Source organism: Oncorhynchus nerka, unplaced genomic scaffold (genome assembly GCF_034236695.1).
Source record: "Oncorhynchus nerka isolate Pitt River unplaced genomic scaffold, Oner_Uvic_2.0 unplaced_scaffold_1156, whole genome shotgun sequence".
Taxonomy (NCBI): domain Eukaryota; kingdom Metazoa; phylum Chordata; class Actinopteri; order Salmoniformes; family Salmonidae; genus Oncorhynchus; species Oncorhynchus nerka.
In genome coordinates this window covers 67,924-92,894 of record NW_027040174.1, presented here as the reverse complement: position 1 = coordinate 92,894, position 24,971 = coordinate 67,924, and the positions used below count along the sequence as shown (strand labels likewise).

Sequence of the window (24,971 nt, the reverse complement as noted above, 5' to 3'; positions counted from 1 at the left end):
TAGACAATAACATCAGGCCAGTATTACAGCCCTGGGTGGACATTAACATCAGACCAGTATTACAGTCCTGTGTAGACAATAACATCAGGCCAGTATTACAGTCCTGGGTGGACAATAACATCAGGCCAGTATTACAGCCCTGGGTGGACAATAACATCAGGCCAGTATTACAGCCCTGGGTGGACAATAACATCAGGCCAGTATTACAGCCCTGGGTGGACAATAACATCAGGCCAGTATTACAGCCCTGGGTGGACAATAACATCAGGCCAGTATTACAGTCCTGTGTAGACAATAACATCAGGCCAGTATTACAGTCCTGTGTAGACAATAACATCAGGCCAGTATTACAGTCCTGGGTAGACAATAACATCAGGCCAGTATTACAGTCCTGGGTGGACAATAACATCAGGCCAGTATTACAGTCCTGGGTGGACATTAACATCAGGCCAGTATTACAGCCCTGTGTAGACAATAACATCAGGCCAGTATTACAGTCCTGGGTGGACAATAACATCAGGCCAGTATTACAGTCCTGGGTGGACAATAACATCAGGCCAGTATTACAGCCCTGGGTGGACATTAACATCAGGCCAGTATTACAGTCCTGGGTGGACATTAACATCAGGCCAGTATTACAGCCCTGTGTAGACAATAACATCAGGCCAGTATTACAGTCCTGGGTGGACAATAACATCAGGCCAGTATTACAGTCCTGGGTGGACAATAACATCAGGCCAGTATTACAGTCCTGGGTGGACAATAACATCAGGCCAGTATTACAGCCCTGGGTGGACAATAACATCAGGCCAGTATTACAGCCCTGGGTGGACATTAACATCACAATTTATTACATAATTTATGAATTAACATGTATTATTTATTTGATCATTTATGAGTTAATACCACTATTTATTAGTATACTGTACATAACTAGATAATAACAATGTCGGTCTGATTCTCTCGCTATCAACACACTATCAACTGCAAGTGCAACTAACTTGCCTCTCAGACAGACGATCAAATGCTGCACCACTTTTGATCAGGGTCCTTTCGGGACACCATACAGAGACTTCAGGAAGTAATCAGGAAGTAATCACACCCCTTTTGATCAGGGTCCTTACGGGACACCATACAGAGACTTCAGGAAGTAATCAGGAAGTAATCAGGAAGTAATCACACCCCTTTTGATCAGGGTCCTTACAGGACACCATACAGAGACTTCAGGAAGTAATCAGGAAGTAATCCGGAAGTAATCACACCCCTTTTGATCAGGGTCCTTACGGGACACCATACAGAGACTTCAGGAAGTAATCAGGAAGTAATCACACCCCTTTTGATCAGGGTCCTTACGGGACACCATACAGAGACTTCAGGAAGTAATCAGGAAGTAATCACACCTTTTGATCAGGGTCCTTACGGGACACCATGCAGAGGCTTCAGGAAGGAAGTAATCATCACCCTTTTGATCAGGGTCCTTACGGGACACCATACAGAGGCTTCAGGAAGTAATCAGGAAGTAATCAGGAATTAATCACACCCCTTTTGATCAGGGTCCTTACGGGACACCATACAGAGGCTTCAGGAAGTAATCAGGAAGTAATCAGGAAGTAATCACACCCCTTGACTTATTGCAACATTTTATTGTGTTACAGCCTGAATTCAAAATGGATTAAATGGAGATTTTGTGTCACTGTCCTAAACACAATACTCTACAATGTTGATTTTAAAAAAAAGTTTGTTTTTTTAGAAATGTTAACAAATGTATTTCAAATGAAAAGCTGATATGTCTTTTTTTAAGTCAATAATTATTCAACCCCGTTGTTATGGAAACGCTTAAATAAGTTCAGGAGTAAACATTTGCTTCAGTCACATAATAAGTTTCATGAACTCACTGTGTGCAAATATAGTGTTTAACATGATTTATTAATGACAACCTCATCTCTGTACCCCCCCACCTACCATTATATCTGTAAGGTCCCTCAGTCGAGCAGTACATTTCAAACACAATGCCGTTTTAAGAAAATAAAAATAAAAGTTTTAAGAAAGTAAATTTATATACTAAAATAAACTGAAGTAAAAAATAAGTTTAAAAGTTTTAAAAAACCCACTATGTATGGAATAGGGTCACAGGTGCCATTTGATAACGTAGATACAGATATGCTGTGTCATCCCTGAGACTCACATGGAAAGTTACCCCCCCCCCCCCTTAACCAGTAAGAGCACCAGTCAAACACGTAGCTCCTTCACTCTATCTAGTTTAGGTTTAATCTTATCACCTCACTGAAGACACCTGGTCCCGTCTCACACCCAGGACAAACACTAACACGACAGGACCTCTGAGCTGGGCTGTGAAGCAGCTCCGCAACGCTTTATATTGATAGGCTGCAGCAGGAGTGAACTCCTTTGTCGGCATGTGCACCTGCGTGTGCACGATATCGTCTGGGAAGCTATTTATGTGCCCGACTTATCTCATCTATAGTATTAGACTCCCGAGTGGTGCAGCGGCCTAAGGCACTGCATCTCAGTGCAAGAGGCATCACTACAGTCCCTGGTTTGAATCCAGGCTGTATCACATCTGGCCGTGATTGGGAATCACGTAGGGCGGCGCACAATTAACTCAGCGTTGTCTGGGTTTGGTCAGGGTAGGCTGTCATTGTAAATAAGAATTTGTTCTTAGCTGACTTGCCTAGTTAAATAAAGGTTAAATAAAAGAGTAGTCAATATGTGTCCTGAACAGTTCAACTGATCTCAGTTCTAGTAGTCTATATGTGTCCTGAACAGTTCAACTGATCTCAGTTCTAGTAGTCAATATGTGTCCTGAACAGTTCAACTGATCTCAGTTCTAGTAGTCTATATGTGTCCTGAACAGTTCAACTGATCTCAGTTCTAGTAGTCTATATGTGTCCCGTACAGTTCAACTGATCTCACTAGCCTTGAACCGGGATTCAATCCCATCACCACAATATCTTCATCTGAACTAGCCTTGGACCGGGATTCAATCCCATCACCACTCTATCTTCATCTGAACTAGCCTTGGGCCGGGGATTCAATCCCATCACCACTCTATCTTCATCTGAACTAGCCTTGGACCGGGGATTCAACCCCATCACCACTCTATCTTCATCTGAACTAGCCTTGGGCTGGGGATTCAATCCCATCACCACAATATCTTCATCTGAACTAGCCTTGGACCGGGATTCAATCCCATCACCACTCTATCTTCATCTGAACTAGCCTTGGGCCGGGATTCATCACCACTCCCATCACCGGGATTCAACCCCATCACTATCTCTTCATCTGAACTAGCCTTGGGCTGGGGATTCAATCCCATCACCACAATATCTTCATCTGAACTAGCCTTGGACCGGGATTCAATCCCATCACCACTCTATCTTCATCTGAACTAGCCTTGGGCCGGGGATTCAATCCCATCACCACTTTATCTTCATCTGAACTAGCATTGGGCCGGGGATTCAACCCATCACCACTCTATCTTCATCTGAACTAGCATTGGGCCGGGGATTCAATCCCATCACCACAATATCTTCATCTGAACTAGCCTTGGACCGGGATTCAATCCCATCACCACTCTATCTTCATCTGAACTAGCCTTGAATCCCGGGATTCAATCCCATCACCACTCTTCAGCTATGCACCTTTTAAAGGTAATGTTCCCTCCTTACCACCGTAGCTCTGTCTAGTTCAGCCTTGATGCTTTCACTCCCCCTGCCCCGCTACCCCCCCCCCGCTACCCTCAACCCCGCCCCACTCCCTCCCCCTCCACCCACCTCTTCCTCCCTCAGTGGACCTAACAACGTGCTGTTTTCCCACAGTCCCAGCCTCCAGCCCAGGTGAATGTAAGCCGATGGGGGGGGCCAGATAGGGGCTTCTGTGTCAAAGGTACTACAGTAGACTGTTAGAACGGACACACAGAGGGCTCTGTCCTCTCTCCATAATAGCAGGCTTCCTCTCCCTTCAGACCCACAGTGGACCCACACTACATTGAACCAACCAACACCAGCAGGTAAGTTGCTCTTCTTCATGTTTCATTTACACTATGCTTATGTCCCAAATGTGTCTTTGTATTTATTATGGATCCCCATTAGTTCCTGTCAAGGCAGCAGCTACTCTTCCTGGGGTTTATTATGGATCCCCATTAGTTCCTGCCTTGGCAGCAGCTACTCTTCCTGGGGTTTATTATGGAGCCCCATTAGTTCCTGCCAAGGCAGCAGCTACTCTTCCTGGGGTTTATTATGGATCCCCATTAGTTCCTGCCAAGGCAGCAGCTACTCTTCCTGGGGTTTATTATGGATCCCCATTAGTTCCTGCCAAGGCAGCAGCTACTTTTCCTGGGGTTTATTAGGGATCCCCATTAGTTCCTGTCAAGGCAGCAGCTACTCTTCCTGGGGTTTATTATGGATCCTCATTAGTTCCTGTCAAGGCAGCAGCTACTCTTCCTGGGGTTTATTATGGATCCTCATTAGTTCCTGCCAAGGCAGCAGCTACTCTTCCTGGGGTTTATTATGGATCCTCATTAGTTCCTGTCAAGGCAGCAGCTACTCTTCCTGGGGTTTATTATGGATCCTCATTAGTTCCTGTCAAGGCAGCAGCTACTCCACCTGGGGTTTATTATGGATCCCCATTAGTTCCTGCCAAGGCAGCAACTACTCTTCCTGGGGTTTATTATGGATCCCCATTAGTTCCTGCCAAGGCAGCAGCTACTCCACCTGGGGTTTATTATGGATCCACATTAGTTCCTGCCAAGGCAGTAGCTACTCTTCCTGGGGTTTATTATGGATCCTCATTAGTTCCTGCCAAGGCAGCAGCTACTCTTCCTGGGGTTTATTATGGATCCCCATTAGTTCCTGCCAAGGCAGCAGCTACTCTTCCTGGGGTTTATTATGGATCCCCATTAGTTCCTGCCAAGGCAGCAGCTACTCTTCCTGGGGTTTATTATGGATCCCCATTAGTTCCTGCCAAGGCAGCAGCTACTCTTCCTGGGGTTTATTATGGATCCCATTATTAGTTCCTGCCAAGGCAGCAGCTACTCTTCCTGGGTTTATTATGGATCCCCATTAGTTCCTGCCAAGGCAGCAGCTACTCTTCCTGGGGTTTATTACGTCCCAACCCGGAGCCACCACCGAGGCTAGATGCCCACCCGGACCCTCCCCATAGAGTCAGGTTTTGCGGCCGGAATCCGCACCTTTGGGGGGGGTACTGTCACGCCCTGACCTTAGAGAGCCTTTTTATTTCTCTATTTGGTTAGGTCAGGGTGTGATTTGGGTGGGCATTCTAGTTTCTATATTTCTTTGTTGGTCGGGTATGGTTCCCAATCAGCTGTCTATGATTGGGGATCATACTTAGGCAGCCTTTTTTCCACCTTTAGTTTGTGGGATCTTGTTTTTGGTTAGTTGCTGTGTTAGTGCTACAAAACTTTATGTTCATTTAATAAATGTATGATGTACACCTACCACGCTGCACCTTGGTCCAATCCATCTCTAAACGAACGTGACACCATACAACAATATTACAATGAACGTATGTGTAGAGTGTGTGTGTATGTATGCATGTGTCTTTTCCTGTGTGTGTGTGTGTGTCTCTTCACATTCCCCACTGTTCCATAAGATGCACTTCTCTCACACCACCATCTATTATACTAGCAGGCTTCTCTCACACCACCATCTATTATACTAGCAGGCTTCTTTCACACCACCATCTATTTTACTAGCAGGCTTCTCTCACACCACCATCTATTATACTAGCAGGCTTCTCTCACACCACCATCTATTATACTAGCAGGCTTCTCTTACACCACCATCTATTTTACTAGCAGGCTTCTCCTACACCACCATCTATTTTACTAGCAGGCTTCTCTTACACCACCATCTATTTTACTAGCAGGCTTCTCTCACACCACCATCTATTTTACTAGCAGGCTTCTCTCACACCACCATCTATTTTACTAGCAGGCTTCTCCTACACCACCATCTATTTTACTAGCAGGCTTCTCTTACACCACCATCTATTATACTAGCAGGCTTCTCTTACACCACCATCTATTATACTAGCAGGCTTCTCTCACACCACCATCTATTTTACTAGCAGGCTTCTCTCACACCACCATCTATTATACTAGCAGGCTTCTCTCACACCACCATCTATTTTACTAGCAGGCTTCTCTCACACCACCATCTATTTTACTAGCAGGCTTCTCTCACACCACCATCTATTTTACTAGCAGGCTTCTCTCACACCACCATCTATTTTACTAGCAGGCTTCTCTCACACCACCATCTATTTTACTAGCAGGCTTCTCTCACACCACCATCTATTATACTAGCAGGCTTCTCCTACACCACCATCTATTTTACTAGCAGGCTTCTCTCACACCACCATCTATTTTACTAGCAGGCTTCTCTCACACCACCATCTATTTTACTAGCAGGCTTCTCTCACACCACCATCTATTTTACTAGCAGGCTTCTCTCACACCACCATCTATTATACTAGCAGGCTTCTCCTACACCACCATCTATTTTACTAGCAGGCTTCTTTCACACCACCATCTATTTTACTAGCAGGCTTCTCCTACACCACCATCTATTTTACTAGCAGGCTTCTCCTACACCACCATCTATTATACTAGCAGGCTTCTCTTACACCACCATCTATTATACTAGCAGGCTTCTCTTACACCACCATCTATTATACTAGCAGGCTTCTCTCACACCACCATATATTATACTAGCAGGCTTCTCTTACACCACCATCTATTATACTAGCAGGCTTCTCTTACACCACCATCTATTATACTAGCAGGCTTCTCTCACACCACCATCTATTTTACTAGCAGGCTTCTCCTACACCACCATCTATTATACTAGCAGGCTTCTCTCACACCACCATCTATTTTACTAGCAGGCTTCTTTCACATCTCCATCTATTTTACTAGCAGGCTTCTCTCACACCACCATCTATTTTACTAGCAGGCTTCTCTCACACCACCATCTATTTTACTAGCAGGCTAGGATGTGTGTGGCCTGTAATATTTGACCCCTAATCCCTGACCTCCAGGATGTGCGTGGCCTATAATATCTGACCTCTAACCCCTAATCTCCAGGATGCATGTGGCCTGTAATATCCCAAACAGCAAGCAATGCAGGTGTAGAAGCACGGTGGCTAGGAAAAAGTCCCTAGAAAGGCCAGAACCTAGGAAGAAACCTAGAGAGGAACCAGGCTATGAGGGGTGGCCAGTCCTCTTCTGGCTGTGCCGGGTGGAGATTATAACAGAACATGGCCAAGATGTTCAAATGTTCATAGATGACCAATAGGGTCAAATAATAATAATCACAGTGGCTGTTGAGGTTGCAACAGGTCAGCACCTCAGGAGTAAATGTCAGTTGGCTTTTCATAGCCAATCATTCGGAGTATCTCTACCTCTCCTACTGTCTAGAGAGTTGAAAACAGCAGGTCTGGGACAGGTAGCACGTCCGGTGAACAGGTCAGGGTTCCATAGCCGCAGACAGAACAGTTGAAACTGGAGCAGCAGCACGGCCACGTGGACTGGGGACAGCAAGTCGTCATCATGCCAGGTAGTCCTGAGGCATGGTCCTAGGGCTCAGGTCCTCCAAGAGAAAGAAAGAAAGAAAGAAAGAAAGAAAGAATTAGAGAACGCACACTTAAATTCACACAGGACACTGGATAAGACAAGAGAAGTACTCCAGATATAACAAACTGACCCCAGCCCCCCGACACATAAACTACTGCAGCATAAATACTGGAGGCTGAGACAGGAGGGGTCAGGAGACACTGTGGTCCCGCCCGACGATACCCCAGGACAGGGCCAAACAGGCATGATATAACCCCTTATCTAACCTCTAATTCCTGACCTCCAGAATGTGTGGCCTGTAATATCTGACCTCTAATCCCTGACCTCCAGGATGTGTGTGTGGCCTGTAATATCTGACCTCTAACCCCTGACCCCTAGAATGTGTGTAGCCTGTCTGTTAGTGCTGTTCCTATTGGCCCTGGTGCAGCTGGGAAGCTGTCTGCTGCTAGGAGCCTTCAACATCAAGACATTCGGAGACAAGAAGTCCTCCAACTCAACCCTCATGGACATCATCACTCAGGTAGAGCTTTATCTCAAAACATCACATTGTAACACTTTATCTCATAACATCACAATGTAACGTTTTATCTCATTACATCACAATGTAACGTTTTATCTCATAACATCATAATGTAACGTTTTATCTCATTACATCACAATGTAACATTTTATCTCATTACATCACAATGTAACGTTTTATCTCATAACATCATAATGTAACGTTTTATCTCATAACATCATGATGTAACGTTTTATCTCATGACATCATAATGTAACGTTTTATCTCATGACATCATAATGTAACACTTTATCTCATGACATCATAATGTAACACTTTATCTCATAACATCACAATGTAACACTGTATCTCATAACATCTTGGGACTAAAAGGGATTGTAGATTCTCCATTTGAAAGTACATCTTAGTCCCAGACCAGGCTGTGTCTGGGAACCTTAGTTGTTATTCATTTATATTATGATTTTTTAAATATATTAGATAGTGCACCGTTATGATATCGTGCTGATCCAGGAAGTAAGAGACACTGACCTATCAGCAACCAACAAACTGATGCAGCACGTCAACAAGTAAGACCAATCACAGCCCTGAAACAATATTACATCCACTAACCAATGACAGCCCCTCCAATATAAAGACTTTGTAATGTGTTTTGTCTAAAAACTATATTTCTTTGTTGTCAGAGGCTTGTCTCCCTATAGGTACAGTCACATTGTCAGCGAGGAACTGGGCCGCAGTACCTACACAGAGAGATACCTCTACCTGTACAGGTAATATACAGAGAGATACCTCTACCTGTACAGGTAATATACAGAGAGATACCTCTATCTGTACAGGTAATATACAGAGAGATACCTCTACCTGTACAGGTAATATACAGAGAGATACCTCTACCTGTACAGGTAATATACAGAGAGATACCTCTACCTGTACAGGTAATATACAGAGAGATACCCCTATCTGTACAGGTAGTATACAGAGAGATACCTCTACCTGTACAGGTAATATACAGAGAGATACCTCTACCTGTACAGGTAATATACAGAGAGATACCTCTACCTGTACAGGTAATATACAGATAGATACCTCTACCTGTACAGGTAATATACAGAGAGATACCCCTATCTGTACAGGTAGTATACAGAGAGATACCTCTACCTGTACAGGTAATATACAGAGAGATACCTCTACCTATACAGGTAATATACAGAGAGATACCTCTACCTATACAGGTAATATATGTAATATACAGAGAGATACCTCTACCTGTACAGGTAATATACAGAGAGATACCTCTATCTGTACAGGTAATATACAGAGAGATACCCCTATCTGTACAGGTAATACACAGAGAGATACCCATATCTGTACAGGTAGTATACAGAGAGATACCTCTACCTGTACAGGTAATATACAGAGAGATACCTCTACCTATACAGGTAATATACAGAGAGATACCTCTACCTGTACAGGTAATATACAGAGAGATACCTCTACCTGTACAGGTAATATACAGAGAGATACCTCTACCTGTACAGGTAATATACAGAGAGATACCTCTACCTGTACAGGTAATATACAGAGAGATACCCCTATCTGTACAGGTAGTATACAGAGATACCTCTACCTGTACAGGTAATATACAGAGAGATACCTCTACCATATACAGGTAATATACAGAGAGATACCTCTACCTGTACAGGTAATATACAGAGAGATACCTCTACCTATACAGGTAATATACAGAGAGATACCCTATCTGTACAGGTAGTATACAGAGAGATACCTCTACCTGTACAGGTAATATACAGAGAGATACCTCTACCTGTACAGGTAATATACAGAGAGATACCTCTACATATACAGGTAATATACAGAGAGATACCCTACCTATACAGGTAATATACAGAGAGATACCTCTACCTATACAGGTAATATATGTAATATACAGAGAGATACCTCTACCTGTACAGGTAATATACAGAGAGATACCTCTATCTGTACAGGTAATATACAGAGAGATACCCCTATCTGTACAGGTAATACACAGAGAGATACCCCTATCTGTACAGGTAGTATACAGAGAGATACCTCTACCTGTACAGGTAATATACAGAGAGATACCTCTACCTATACAGGTAATATATGTAATATACAGAGAGATACCTCTACCTGTACAGGTAATATACAGAGAGATACCTCTACCTGTACAGGTAATATACAGAGAGATACCTCTACCTGTACAGGTAATATACAGAGAGATACCTCTACCTGTACAGGTAATATACAGAGAGATACCTCTACATGTACAGGTAATATACAGAGAGATACCTCTACCTGTACAGGTAATATACAGAGAGATACTTCTACCTGTACAGGTAATATACAGAGAGATACCTCTACCTATACAGGTAATATATGTAATATACAGAGAGATACCTCTACCTGTACAGGTAATATACAGAGAGATACCTCTACCTGTACAGGTAATATACAGAGAGATACCCCTATCTGTACAGGTAGTATACAGAGAGATACCTCTACCTGTACAGGTAATATACAGAGAGATACCCCTATCTGTACAGGTAGTATACAGAGAGATACCTCTACCTGTACAGGTAATATACAGAGAGATACCTCTACCTGTACAGGTAATATACAGAGAGATACCTCTACCTATACAGGTAATATACAGAGAGATACCTCTACCTATACAGGTAATATACAGAGAGATACCTCTACCTATACAGGTAATATATGTAATATACAGAGAGATACCTCTACCTGTACAGGTAATATACAGAGAGATACCCCTATCTGTACAGGTAATATACAGAGAGATACCTATCTGTACAGGTAATATACAGAGAGATACCTCTACCTATACAGGTAATATACAGAGAGATACCTCTACCTGTACAGGTAATATACAGAGAGATACCTCTATCTATACAGGTCATATACAGAGAGATACCTCTACCTGTACAGGTAATATACAGAGAGATACCTCTATCTGTACAGGTTCTGTTCTGCTCTGTACTGTGTCGTTCTGTGCTGCACTAAACACTGAAACCATCTCCTAAAGCGTGTGTTTCTGCTGTTATATGATAGAGAGGAGACGGTCTCTGTGGCTAAGAACTACACGTACGATGACGGCTGTGAGCCCTGCGGTACAGATACCTTCATCAGAGAGCCCTTCATTGTCATGTTCTCCTCGAACTACACAGGTAGAAGGGGGGGGTGATGGGGAGAGGTGGGAGGGGAGGGAGATTGTGATGGGGGAGAGAGTGGGGAGGGAGAGGGGGAATGAGAGGGAGAGAGGGATTCAGTGTGTGTGTGTGAGAGAGAGAGAGAGAGAGAAAGACACAGAGAGAGAGAAAGACAGAGAGAGAGAGAGAGAGAGAGAAAGACAGAGAGAGAGAGAAAGACAGAGAGAGAGAGAGAGAGAGAGAAAGACAGAGAGAGAGAGAGAAAGACACAGAGAGAGAGAAAGACAGAGAGAGAGAGAGAGAGAGAGAGAGAGAGGAGGAAAAATATGAGGTTCCCTTACATAAAAAAATAATTAACTCAAAAAACATGTGTATTTGTTTCCATTAGTCCTGTTGATACAGTCAGTCCATTAGTCCTGTTGATACAGTCAGTACCAAGATGTGTTGCATGTCAGCAGGCAAGTTTTCAAGATATTAGACTTTCAAGAAGCAAAGTGTCAGGAAGCATTTTGCATCATACAGTTGCACCATTGAGAGCATCCTGACCGGTTGCATCACCGCCTGGTATGGCAACTGTTCGGTATCCGATCGTAAGGCGCTACAGAGGGTAGTGCGCACGTGCCAATACATCACTGGGGCCAAGCTTCCTGCCATCCAGGACCTCTATACCAGGCAGTGTCAGAGGAAGGCCCAAAAAATCGTCAAAGACTCCAGTCACCCAAGTCATAGACTGTTTTCTCTGCTACCGCACGGCAAGCAGTACCGGAGCGCCAAGGCTAGGTCCAAAAGCCAAGGCTAGGTCGAAAAGCCAAGGCTAGGTCGAAAAGCCAAGGCTAGGTCCAAAAGCCAAGGCTAGGTCCAAAAGCCAGGTCCAAAAGCCAAGGCTAGGTCCAAAAGCCAAGGCTTGGTCCAAAAGCCAAGGCTTGGTCCAAAAGCCAAGGCTAGGTCCAAAAGCCAGGTCCAAAAGCCAAGGCTAGGTCCAAAAGCCAGGTCCAAAAGCCAAGGCTAGGTCCAAAAGCCAAGGCTAGGTCCAAAAGCCAAGGCTTGGTCCAAAAGCCAAGGCTAGGTCCAAAAGCCAAGGCTAGGTCCAAAAGCCAAGGCTTGGTCCAAAAGCCAAGGCTAGGTCCAAAAGCCAGGTCCAAAAGCCAAGGCTAGGTCCAAAAGCCAGGTCCAAAAGCCAAGGCTTGGTCCAAAAGCCAAGGCTTGGTCCAAAAAAAGTCCAAAGGCTAGGTCCAAAAGCCAAGGCTAGGTACAAAAGCCAAGGCTTGGTCCAAAAGCCAAGGCTAGGTCCAAAAGCCAAGGCTAGGTCCAAAAGCCAAGGCTTGGTCCAAAAGCCAAGGCTAGGTCCAAAAGCCAAGGCTAGGTCCAAAAGCCAAGGCTTGGTCCAAAAGCCAAGGCTAGGTCCAAAAGCCAAGGCTAGGTCCAAAAGCCATAAGACCACTGGACAATTAATCAAACAGACTATTTACATTCGGGTTTTTTTAGGTGCCTTTTGGCAAACTCCAAGTTGACTGTCATGTGCTTTTTACTGAGGAATGGCTTTCATCTGGCTACTCTAACATAAACGCCTGATTGGTGGAGTGCTGTCAGAGTGACCATCAGGTTTTTGGTCACCTCGCTGACCAAGGTTCTTCTCCCCCGAATGCTCGGCTTGGCCGGGTGGCCAGCTCTAGGAAGTGTTTTGGTGGATCCAAACTTCTTCCAATTGAATGATGGAGGCCACTATGGTGACCTTGGTGACCTTCAATGCTGCAGAAATGTTTTGGTACCCTTCTTTAGATCTGTGCCTTGACACAATCCTGGTTATGTCGATATAGGACTTGTTTTACTGTGGATATAGATAATTTTTTACCTGTTTCTTCCAGCATCTTCACAAGGTCCTTTGCTGTTGTTCTGGGATTGATTTGCACTTTTCGCACCTAAGTACGTTAATCTATAGGAGACAGAATGTGTCTCCTTCCTGAGCGGTATGACGGCTGCGTGGTCCATTGGTGTTTATACTTACGTACTATTGTTTGTACAGATGAATTTAGTACCTTCAGGTGTTTGGAAATTGCTCCCAAGGATGAACCAGACTTATGGAGGTCTACAATTTTCTTCTGAGGTCTTGGCTGATTTCTTTTGATTTTCCCATGATGTCAGGCAAAAAGGCACTGAGTTTGAAGGTTGGCCTTGAAATACATCCACAGTTACACCTCCAATTGACTCAAATGATGTCAATTAGCAGAAGCTTCTAAAGCCATGACATCATTTTCTGGAATTTTCCAAGCTGTTTAAAGGCACAGTCAACTTAGTGTATGTAAACGTCTGATCCACTGGAATTGAAGTGAAATAATCTGTCTGTAAACAATTGTTGGAAAAAGGACTTGTGTCATACACAAAGTAGATGTCCTAACCAACTTGCCAAAACTATAGTTTGTTAACAATAAATGTGTGGAGTGGTTGTAAAACGAGTTCTAATGACTCCAACCTAAGTGTATGTAAACTTCCCACTTCAACTGTCTGTCTCCATCACCTCCCTTTGGTTCCTTCCCCAGGAGTTATTGTTTCTGGTCCAGTGTTCATGTCTGTACCCGTGTTTCTTGTTTTGTCCTATGTTCATTTATTAAATACACTCCCTGAACCTGCTTCCCGACTCCCAGCGTTACAGTTCCATCTCGTCTATATCATCTATGATATACATCTCGTCTATGAGACCAGGCTGAATATCTAGTCTATCTATATCATCTATGATATACATCTCGTCTATGAGACCAGGCTGAATATCTAGTCTATCTATATCATCTATGATATACATCTCGTCTATGAGACCAGGCTGAATATCTAGTCTATCTATATCATCTATGATATACATCTCGTCTATGAGACCAGGCTGAATATCTAGTCTATCTATATCATCTATGATATACATCTCGTCTATGAGACCAGGCTGAATATCTAGTCTATCTATATCATCTATGATATACATCTCGTCTATGAGACCAGGCTGAATATCTAGTCTATCTATATCATCTATGATATACATCTCGTCTATGAGACCAGGCTGAATATCTAGTCTATCTATATCATCTATGATATACATCTCGTCTATGAGACCAGGCTGAATATCTAGTCTATCTATATCATCTATGATATACATCTCGTCTATGAGACCAGGCTGAATATCTTGAAAAACTTGACTGCTGCATAACATTTTGGAACTGATTAATGAAGATATTAAATCTTTAACTCTCCATTACGGTGTTTTTCTCCCTCCCTCCCTCCCTCCCTCCCCACCTCCCTCCCTCACTATCTCCCTCCCCACCTCCCTCCCTCCCTCCCTCCCCACCTCCCTCTCTCCCTCCCTCACTCACTCTCTCCCTCCCCACCTCCCTCCCTCCCTCTCCACCTCCCTCCCTCTCTCCCTCCCTCACTCACTCTCTCCCTCCCCACCTCCCCTCACTATCTCCCTCCCCACCTCCCTCCCTCCCTCCCTCCCCACCTCCCTCTCTCCCTCCCTCCCTCACTCTCTCCCTCCCCACCTCCCTCCCTCTCTCCATCCCACCTCCCTGCCTCCCTCCCTCTCTCTCTCCCTCCCTCCCTCCCTCCCCACCTCCCTCACTCACTCTCTCCCTCCTCACCTCCCTCCCTCCCTCCCTCCCTCCCTCCCCTCCCTCCCCACCTCCCTCCCTCCCTCTCTTCTAGCTGTGGGAATTTTTGTTTTGATTCCTCAACACACGTCTCCAGACTCGGCAGTGAAGGAGGTTGACGCTCTGTACGATGTGGCCACTGACGTCAGAGCTCGCTGGAACACCAATGTGACTATACAACACACACACACAAACAAACACACACAGACACAGGCACACTCACACTCCTCCTCTGTAGTAGTTCTGCTAGGGGACTTCAATACTGGCTTTCATTTTCTTTTCTCTCTATGGACTCTACACACACACACACACACACTGATACACTGACACAAACACACACACACTGATATACACACACACACTGACACGTGTATACTGACTCCACACACACACAGACATATAACCATCATTTACACTGAGTGTACAAAACATTAAGAACACCTTCATACTATTGAGTTATAGAGTTTAAATGTATTCCATGTTGAGATTCAATCCCAATATTACCCTTTATATTCATGATGAAAAAAATAATAAAATAATAATAATAAATAAAATATGACTGTATTTAATCATATTAATATTATTACTACCCATGAGGCCAAAGAGGGAGAGGTTGGTCTTTGACTGCAGGAAAGGGCTACCCTGTCTCCTCTCCATCATCTTCATCATCTGATCTCCACCTCTTCATCGACACTGATTGAAGTAGATTTAACTAAGTGACATCAATAAGGGATCATATCTTTAACCCGGATCCACCTGGTCAGTCTGTCATGGAAATGTATCGTACGATCACTGCTACTGCTCCTGTTGATCATATATCCTGATGTCACCTCACCCCTCTACATACAGTATCTAACTCTATCACTCCAGTATCCTATCTGCTCCTGTTTATCATATATCCTGATGTCACCTCATCTAACCCTCTACATACAGTATCTAACTCTATCACTCCAGTATCCTATCTGCTCCTGTTTATCATATATCCTGATGTCACCTCACCCCTCTACATACAGTATCTAACTCTATCACTCCAGTATCCTATCTGCTCCTGTTGATCATATATCCTGATGTCACCTCACCCCTCTACATACAGTATCTAACTCTATCACTCCAGTATCCTATCTGCTCCTGTTGATCATATATCCTGATGTCACCTCACCCCTCTACATACAGTATCTAACTCTATCACTCCAGTATCCTATCTGCTCCTGTTGATCATATATCCTGATGTCACCTCACCCCTCTACATACAGTATCTAACTCTATCACTCCAGTATCCTATCTGCTCCTGTTGATCATATATCCTGATGTCACCTCACCCCTCTACATACAGTATCTAACTCTATCACTCCAGTATCCTATCTGTTCCTGTTGATCATATATCCTGATGTCACCTCACCCCTCTACATACAGTATCTAACTCTATCACTCCAGTATCCCATATATCTGTCACCTCACCCCTCCTGTTTATCATATATCCTGATGTCACCTCACCCTCTACATACAGTATCTAACTCTATCACTCCAGTATCCTATCTTCTCCTGTTGATCATATATCCTGATGTCACCTCACCCCTCTACATACAGTATCTAACTCTATCACTCCAGTATCCTATCTGCTCTTGTTGATCATATATCCTGATGTCACCTCACCCCTCTACATACAGTACCTAACTCTATCACTCCAGTATCCTATCTGCTCCTGTTGATCATATATCCTGATGTCACCTCACCCCTCTACATACAGTACCTAACTCTATCACTCCAGTATCCTATCTGCTCCTGTTGATCATATATCCTGATGTCACCTCACCCCTCTACATACAGTATCTAACTCTATCACTCCAGTATCCTATCTGCTCCTGTTGATCATATATCCTGATGTCACCTCACCCTCTACATACAGTATCTAACTCTATCACTCCAGTATCCTATCTGCTCCTGTTTATCATATATCCTGATGTCACCTCACCCTCTACATACAGTATCTAACTCTATCACTCCAGTATCCTATCTTCTCCTGTTGATCATATATCCTGATGTCACCTCACCCCTCTACATACAGTATCTAACTCTATCACTCCAGTATCCTATCTTCTCCTGTTGATCATATATCCTGATGTCACCTCACCCCTCTACATACAGTATCTAACTCTATCACTCCAGTATCCTATCTGCTCCTGTTGATCATATATCCTGATGTCACCTCACCCCCTCTACATACAGTATCTAACTCTATCACTCCAGTATCCTATCTGCTCCTGTTGATCATATATCCTGATGTCACCTCACCCCTCTACATACAGTATCTAACTCTATCACTCCAGTATCCTATCTGCTCCTGTTGATCATATATCCTGATGTCACCTCACCCCTCTACATACAGTATCTAACTCTATCACTCCAGTATCCTATCTGCTCCTGTTTATCATATATCCTGATGTCACATCACCCCTCTACATACAGTATCTAACTCTATCACTCCAGTATCCCTGCATGGGCTCCGGGCAGCCGAGCGGAAATGGAGGAAAACTCGCCTCCCTGCGGACCTGGCATCCTTTCACTCCCTCCTCTCTACATTTTCCTCCTCTGTCTCTGCTGCTAAAGCCACTTTCTACCACTCTAAATTCCAAGCATCTGCCTCTAACCCTAGGAAGCTCTTTGCCACCTTCTCCTCCCTCTTGAATCCTCCTCCCCCTCCTCCCTCTCTGCAGATGACTTCGTCAACCATTTTGAAAAGAAGGTCGACGACATCCGATCCTCGTTTGCTAAGTCAAACGACACCGCTGGTTCTGCTCACACTGCCCTACCCTGTGCTCTGACCTCTTTCTCCCCTCTCTCTCCAGATGACATCTCGCGTCTTGTGACGGCCGGCCGCCCAACAACCTGCCCGCTTGACCCTATCCCCTCCTCTCTTCTCCAGACCATCTCCGGTGACCTTCTCCCTTACCTCACCTCGCTCATCAACTCATCCCTGACCGCTGGCTACGTCCCTCCCGTCTTCAAGAGAGCGAGAGTTGCACCCCTTCTGAAAAAACCTACACTCGATCCCTCCGATGTCAACAACTACAGACCCTTCTTTCTTTTCTCTCCAAAACTCTTGAACGTGCCGTCCTTGGCCAGCTCTCCCGCTATCTCTCTCAGAATGACCTTCTTGATCCAAATCAGTCAGGTTTCAAGACTAGTCATTCAACTGAGACTGCTCTTCTCTGTATCACGGAGGCGCTCCGCACTGCTAAAGCTAACTCTCTCTCCTCTGCTCTCATCCTTCTAGACCTATCGGCTGCCTTCGATACTGTGAACCATCAGATCCTCCTCTCCACCTCTCCGAGTTGGGCATCTCCCGGCGCGGCCCACGCTTGGATTGCGTCCTACCTGACAGGTCGCTCCTACCAGGTGGCGTGGCGAGAATCCGTCTCCTCACCACGTGCTCTCACCACTGGTGTCCCCAGGGCTCTGTTCTAGGCCCTCTCCTATTCTCGCTATACACCAAGTCACTTGGCTCTGTCATAACCTCACATGGTCTCTCCTATCATTGCTATGCAGACGACACACAATTAATCTTCTCCTTTCCCCTTCTGACGACCAGGTGGCGAATCGCATCTCTGCATGTCTGGCAGACATATCAGTGTGGATGACGGATCATCACCTCAAGCTGAACCTCGGCAAGACGGAGCTGCTCTTCCTCCCGGGAAGGACTGCCCGTTCCATGATCTCGCCATCACGGTTGACAACTCCATTGTGTCCTCGTCCCAGAGCGCTAAGAACCTTGGCGTGATCCTGGACAACACCCTGTCGTTCTCAAATAACATCAAGGCGGTGGCCCGTTCCTGTAGGTTCATGCTCTACAACATCCGCAGAGTACGACCCTGCCTCACACAGGAAGCGGCGCAGGTCCTAATCCAGGCACTTGTCATCTCCCGTCTGGATTACTGCAACTCGCTGTTGCCTGGGCTCCCTGCCTGTGCCATTAAACCCCTACAACTCATCCAGAACGCCGCAGCCCGTCTGGTGTTCAACCTTCCCAAGTTCTCTCACGTCACCCCGCTCCTCCGCTCTCTCCACTGGCTTCCAGTTGAAGCTCGCATCCGCTACAAGACCATGGTGCTTGCCTACGGAGCTGTGAGGGGAACGGCACCTCAGTACCTCCAGGCTCTGATCAGGCCCTACACCCAAACAAGGGCACTGCGTTCATCCACCTCTGGCCTGCTCGCCTCCCTACCACTGAGGAAGTACAGTTCCCGCTCAGCCCAGTCAAAACTGTTCGCTGCTCTGGCCCCCCAATGGTGGAACAAACTCCCTCACGACGCCAGGACAGCGGAGTCAATCACCACCTTCCGGAGACACCTGAAACCCCACCTCTTTAAGGAATACCTAGGATAGGATAAAGTAATCCTTCTCACCCCCTTAAAAGACCTAGATGCACTATTGTAAAGTGGCTGTTCCACTGGATGTCATAAGGTGAAAGCACCAATTTGTAAGTCGCTCTGGATAAGAGCGTCTGCTAAATGACTTAAATGTAAATGTAAATGTAAATATGGTATTGGAACTGACCCTGTATATACAGTGGGGCAAAAAAGTATTTAGTCAGCCACCAATTGTGTAAGTTCTCCCACTTAAAAAGATGAGAGAGGCCTGTAATTTTCATCATATGTACACTTCAACTAGGACAGACAAAATGAGAAAAAAAATCCAGAAAATCACATTGTAGGATTTTTTATGAATTTATTTGCAAATTATGCTGGAAAATAAGTATGTCAACGTTTTGGACAGAGTGCCCCATGGTGGTGGTGGGGTTATGGTATGGGCAGGCATAAGTTAAGGATAATGAACACAATTGCATTTTATCGATGGCAATTTGAATGCACAGAGATACCGTGATGAGATCCTGAGGCCCATTATCGTGCCATTCATCCGCCGCCATCACCTCATGTTTCAACATGATAATGCACGGCCCCCATGTCGCAAGGATCTGTACACAATTCCTGGAAGCTGTAAATGTCCCAGTTCTTCCCTGGCCTGCATACTCACCAGACATGTCACCCATTGAGCATGTTTGGGATGTTCTGGATAGACATGTCACCCATTGAGCATGTTTGGGATGCTCTGGATAGACATGTCACCCATTGAGCATGTTTGGGATGCTCTGGATAGACATGTCACCTTTTGAGCATGTTTGGGATGCTCTGGATAGACATGTCACCCATTGAGCATGTTTGGGTTGTTCTGGATAGACATGTACAACAGCGTGTTCCAATTCCCGCCAATATCCAGCAACTTTGAACAACCATTGAAGAGGACTGGGACAACATTCCACAGGCCACAATCAACAGCCTGATCAACTCTAGGTGAAGGAGATGTGTCGCGCTGCATGAGGCAAATGGTGTTCACACAAGATACTGACTGGTTTTCTGATCCACACTCCTACTGTTTTATTAAGGTGTCTGACAAACTGATGCATATGTGTGTTTCCAGTCATGTGAAATCTGTATTTCCTTATATGATTTCCTCATTTCCTGATATGAACTGAAACTCAGTAAAATGTTAGAAATTGTTGCATGTTGGGTTTATATTTTTGTTCAGTGTTGTTCTACATTGATGTTGATTATTGCATTGTTGGGTTGTAGAGTTTACAAGATAAAAGGCATTTCACTGTTCTTGTGCACATAACATTAAAACATGAAACTTGACTTGCACACAAAGGTTTGATCGATTGATGAATTGATTGATTGATGAATTGATCGACTGATTGATTGATTGATTAATTGATTGATTGGTTGATTGACAGGACATAGTGCTGCTGGGGGACTTCAACGCAGGCTGTCGCTACGTCAGTGGATCAGACTGGCAGCGGATACGTCTCTTCACAGACGACAGATACCACTGGCTGATACCTGACCACGCTGACACCACGGTCTCTAACACCGACTGCCCCTACGACAGGTCAGAGACACCTATATACATGCAACCACACACACACACACATTTCCAACACACACACACACCAACTGCCCCCACGACAGGTCAGACCTAGCATACACAGTCACTCACTCACTCACAGACTAACTGTTGGTCTGGTTGTGAAGGGTGGTGGCCACCACTGAGATGATGAGAGGAGTGGTCCCTGGGTCGGCTGAGGTGTTCAACTACATGACTCACCTGAAGCTCAGCCACAGCATGGTAACAACTCTTGACCCTTAAAGGTGGACTCAGTCAGATGATGTGGCACGAAGTCAACACAAAAGTCAACACAAAATCGGGTCAATTTACACAACTGACAGCATTGTTTTACAGGGTCAGCATAGTAGTATGATAGGTGGCTAAACTTTCACATAATGTTTATGTTTTATTGTCTCGTACACCGGATTGATGCAGTGAAATGTGTTGTTTTACAGGGTCAGTCATAGTAGTATGATAGGTGTTGTTTTACAGGGTCAGTCATAGTAGTATGATAGGTGTTGTTTTACAGGGTCATAGTAGTATGATAGGTGTTGTTGTACAGGGTCAAACATAGAGCGAATCAGGGTTAAGTGCCTTGCTTGAGGCCACATGGACAGATTTTTCACCTTGTCGGCTGAACATTCACCTCAGTCAATAAGAGACTGAACATTCACCTCAGTCAATAGGAGACTGAACATTCACCTCAGTCAATAAGAGACTGAACATTCACCTCAGTCAATAGGAGACTGAACATTCACCTCAGTCAATAGGAGACTGAACATTCACCTCAGTCAATAAGAGACATTCACATTCACCTCAGTCAATAAGAGACATTCACATTCACCTCAGTCAATAGGAGACATTCACATTCACCTCAGTCAATAAGAGACATTCACATTCACCTCAGTCAATAAGAGACATTCACCTCAGTCAATAAGAGACATTCACCTCAGTCAATAAGAGACATTCACCTCAGTCAATAAGAGACATTCACCTCAGTCAATAAGAGACATTCACCTCAGTCAATAAGAGACATTCACCTCAGTCAATAAGAGACATTCACCTCAGTCAATAAGAGACATTCACCTCAGTCAATAAGAGACATTCACCTCAGTCAATAAGAGACATTCACCTCAGTCAATAAGAGACATTCACCTCAGTCAATAAGAGACATTCACATTCACCTCAGTCAATAGGAGACTGAACATTCACCTCAGTCAATAAGAGACTGAACATTCACCTCAGTCAATAAGAGACTTAACATTCACCTCAGTCAATAAGAGACTGAGCATTCACCTCGGTCAATAAGAGACTGAACATTCACCTCGGTCAATAAGAGACTGAACATTCACCTCGGTCAATAAGAGACTGAACATTCACCTCGGTCAATAAGAGACTGAACATTCACCTCGGTCAATAAGAGACTGAACATTCACCTCAGTCAATAAGAGACTGAACATTCACCTCAGTCAATAGGAGACTGAACATTCACCTCAGTCAATAGGAGACTGAACATTCACCTCAGTCAATAGGAGACTGAACATTCACCTCAGTCAATAAGAGACTGAACATTCACCTCAGTCAATAGGAGACTGAACATTCACCTCAGTCAATAGGAGACTGAACATTCACCTCAGTCAATAGGAGACTGAACATTCACCTCAGTCAATAGGAGACTGAACATTCACCTCAGTCAATAAGAGACTGAACATTCACCTCAGTCAATAGGAGACTGAACATTCACCTCAGTCAATAAGAGACATTCACCTCAGTCAATAAGAGACATTCACCTCAGTCAATAAGAGACTGAACATTCACCTCAGTCAATAGGAGACTGAACATTCACCTCAGTCAATAGGAGACTGAACATTCACCTCAGTCAATAAGAGACTGAACATTCACCTCAGTCAATAAGAGACTGAACATTCACCTCAGTCAATAAGAGACTGAACATTCACCTCAGTCAATAAGAGACAGCTACTTGTATTTGCCTTCTAATCGGGATTGGAATGATTTTAGTAGCCCATTTTAAATGGTTGGTGTTGAGCTAGGTAGAGTAACAGTGTCTTACTGGTACAGCTCTACTCTCTCTCCCCCTCTCAGGCATTGGCTGTCAGCGACCACTACCCCGTTGAGGTGAAGCTGGTTGGTCACGCCCCTGCTGCATGAGCCCGCCTCCAGGAAGTGTTCCGACACTCTCAAATGGCACCCTATTCACGGCGTAGTGCACTACTTTGGACCAGAGCCTTCTATAGGGAATAGGGTGGCAGTTGAGTGTCATCGCCATGACGCGTTTCAATAAAACTCAGTCAAACTGTGCTCCTGTTATCGTTTGTGTCCAACATTCAAGCTGAAACAAGTAAGAGATGGAAGAGCACGTATGAATTCTACATTCATTTTGGAGTTCTGTTAGTCCCTCAGTAACAGCTCAGACACCAGTGGAATGACATCCAATCAGAAACACCTATTAAACACGCATGGCTACTGTTTTGATCAATTAAACCCAACCGTTTGAAGGTTATAAGATTGCTTCTCTACATATTTAGTCTGTCTCAATCTAAACATGTGGCTTGGGGTGGTGAAGAGATCCAGGCCTCTGCCTCTGGACCACATGTACAATGTACCACTGCCAGCGTGGGTTTCCTGGTTTAACTCGGTCCTGGGGCCCCACCTGGGTGCATATCAATCAGCTGTGAAGGGGGGCGGCAGGTAGCCTAGTGGTTAGAGGGGCGGCAGGTAGCCTAGTGGTTAGAGGGGCGGCAGGTAGCCTAGTGGTTAGAGGGGCGGCAGGTAGCCTAGTGGTTAGAGGGGAGGCAGGTAGCCTAGTGGTTAGAGGGGCGGCAGGTAGCCTAGTGGTTAGAGGGGCGGCAGGTAGCCTAGTGGTTAGAGGGGCGGCAGGTAGCCCTAGTGGTTAGAGGGCGGCAGGTAGCCTAGTGGTTAGAGGGCGGCAGGTAGCCTAGTGGTTAGAGGGGCGGCAGGTAGCCTAGTGGTTAAAGGGGCGGCAGGTAGCCTAGTGGTTAGAGGGGCGGCAGGTAGCCTAGTGGTTAGAGGGGCGGCAGGTAGCCTAGTGGTTAGAGCAGGTAGCTTAGTGGTTAGAGGGGCGGCAGGTAGCCTAGTGGTTAGAGCAGGTAGCCTAGTGGTTAGAGCAGGTAGCCTAGTGGTTAGAGCAGGTAGCCTAGTGGTTAGAGCAGGTAGCCTAGTGGTTAGAGCAGGTAGCCTAGTGGTTAGAGCAGGTAGCCTAGTGGTTAGAGGCAGGTAGCCTAGTGGTTAGAGGCAGGTAGCCTAGTGGTTAGAGGCAGGTAGCCTAGTGGTTAGAGGCAGGTAGCCTAGTGGTTAGAGGCAGGTAGCCTAGTGGTTAGAGGCAGGTAGCCTAGTGGTTAGAGGCAGGTAGCCTAGTGGTTAGAGGCAGGTAGCCTAGTGGTTAGAGGCAGGTAGCCTAGTGGTTAGAGGCAGGTAGCCTAGTGGTTAGAGCAGGTAGCCTAGTGGTTAGAGCAGGTAGCCTAGTGGTTAGAGCAGGTAGCCTAGTGGTTAGAGCAGGTAGCCTAGTGGTTAGAGCAGGTAGCCTAGTGGTTAGAGCAGGTAGCCTAGTGGTTAGAGCAGGTAGCCTAGTGGTTAGAGGGGCGGCAGGTAGCCTAGTGGTTAGAGCAGGTAGCCTAGTGGTTAGAGCAGGTAGCCTAGTGGTTAGAGCAGGTAGCCTAGTGGTTAGAGCAGGTAGCCTAGTGGTTAGAGGGGCGGCAGGTAGCCTAGTGGTTAGAGGGGCGGCAGGTAGCCTAGTGGTTAGAGCAGGTAGCCTAGTGGTTAGAGGGTTGGACTAGTAACCGGAAGGAGGGACCATTAAGTATAAAGTGTCCTCTAAACCAGGGTCTCCCCAACTCGGTCCTGGGTCCCCACCTGGGTGCATATGAACTGTTGTTGCCCTTAACACTACACAGCAGATTCAAATCATCGAAGCTTGATGAGGAGTTGGTTACTTCAAATCAGCTGTGAAGTGCAAAAAATAAAAACACACACACCCGTTGGGGCAGGACAGAATGTAGTAAACCCTGGCCTGAACTCGTGACATC

General features: G+C 45.2%; 1 protein-coding gene across 1 annotated transcript; it reads left to right on the top strand.

The window, feature by feature from the left end:
• The first annotated feature begins 7,991 nt into the window (after positions 1–7,991).
• On the top strand, positions 7,992–23,226 carry dnase1 (deoxyribonuclease I). The gene is made up of 8 exons (XM_065016078.1): positions 7,992–8,132; positions 8,610–8,698; positions 8,813–8,899; positions 11,241–11,356; positions 15,023–15,135; positions 20,756–20,910; positions 21,054–21,147; positions 23,011–23,226. Exons 1-8 carry the CDS (start codon positions 7,992–7,994, stop codon positions 23,074–23,076), a joined length of 861 nt encoding a protein of 286 aa, XP_064872150.1. The 3' UTR covers positions 23,077–23,226.
• Positions 23,227–24,971: the final 1,745 nt, after the last annotated feature.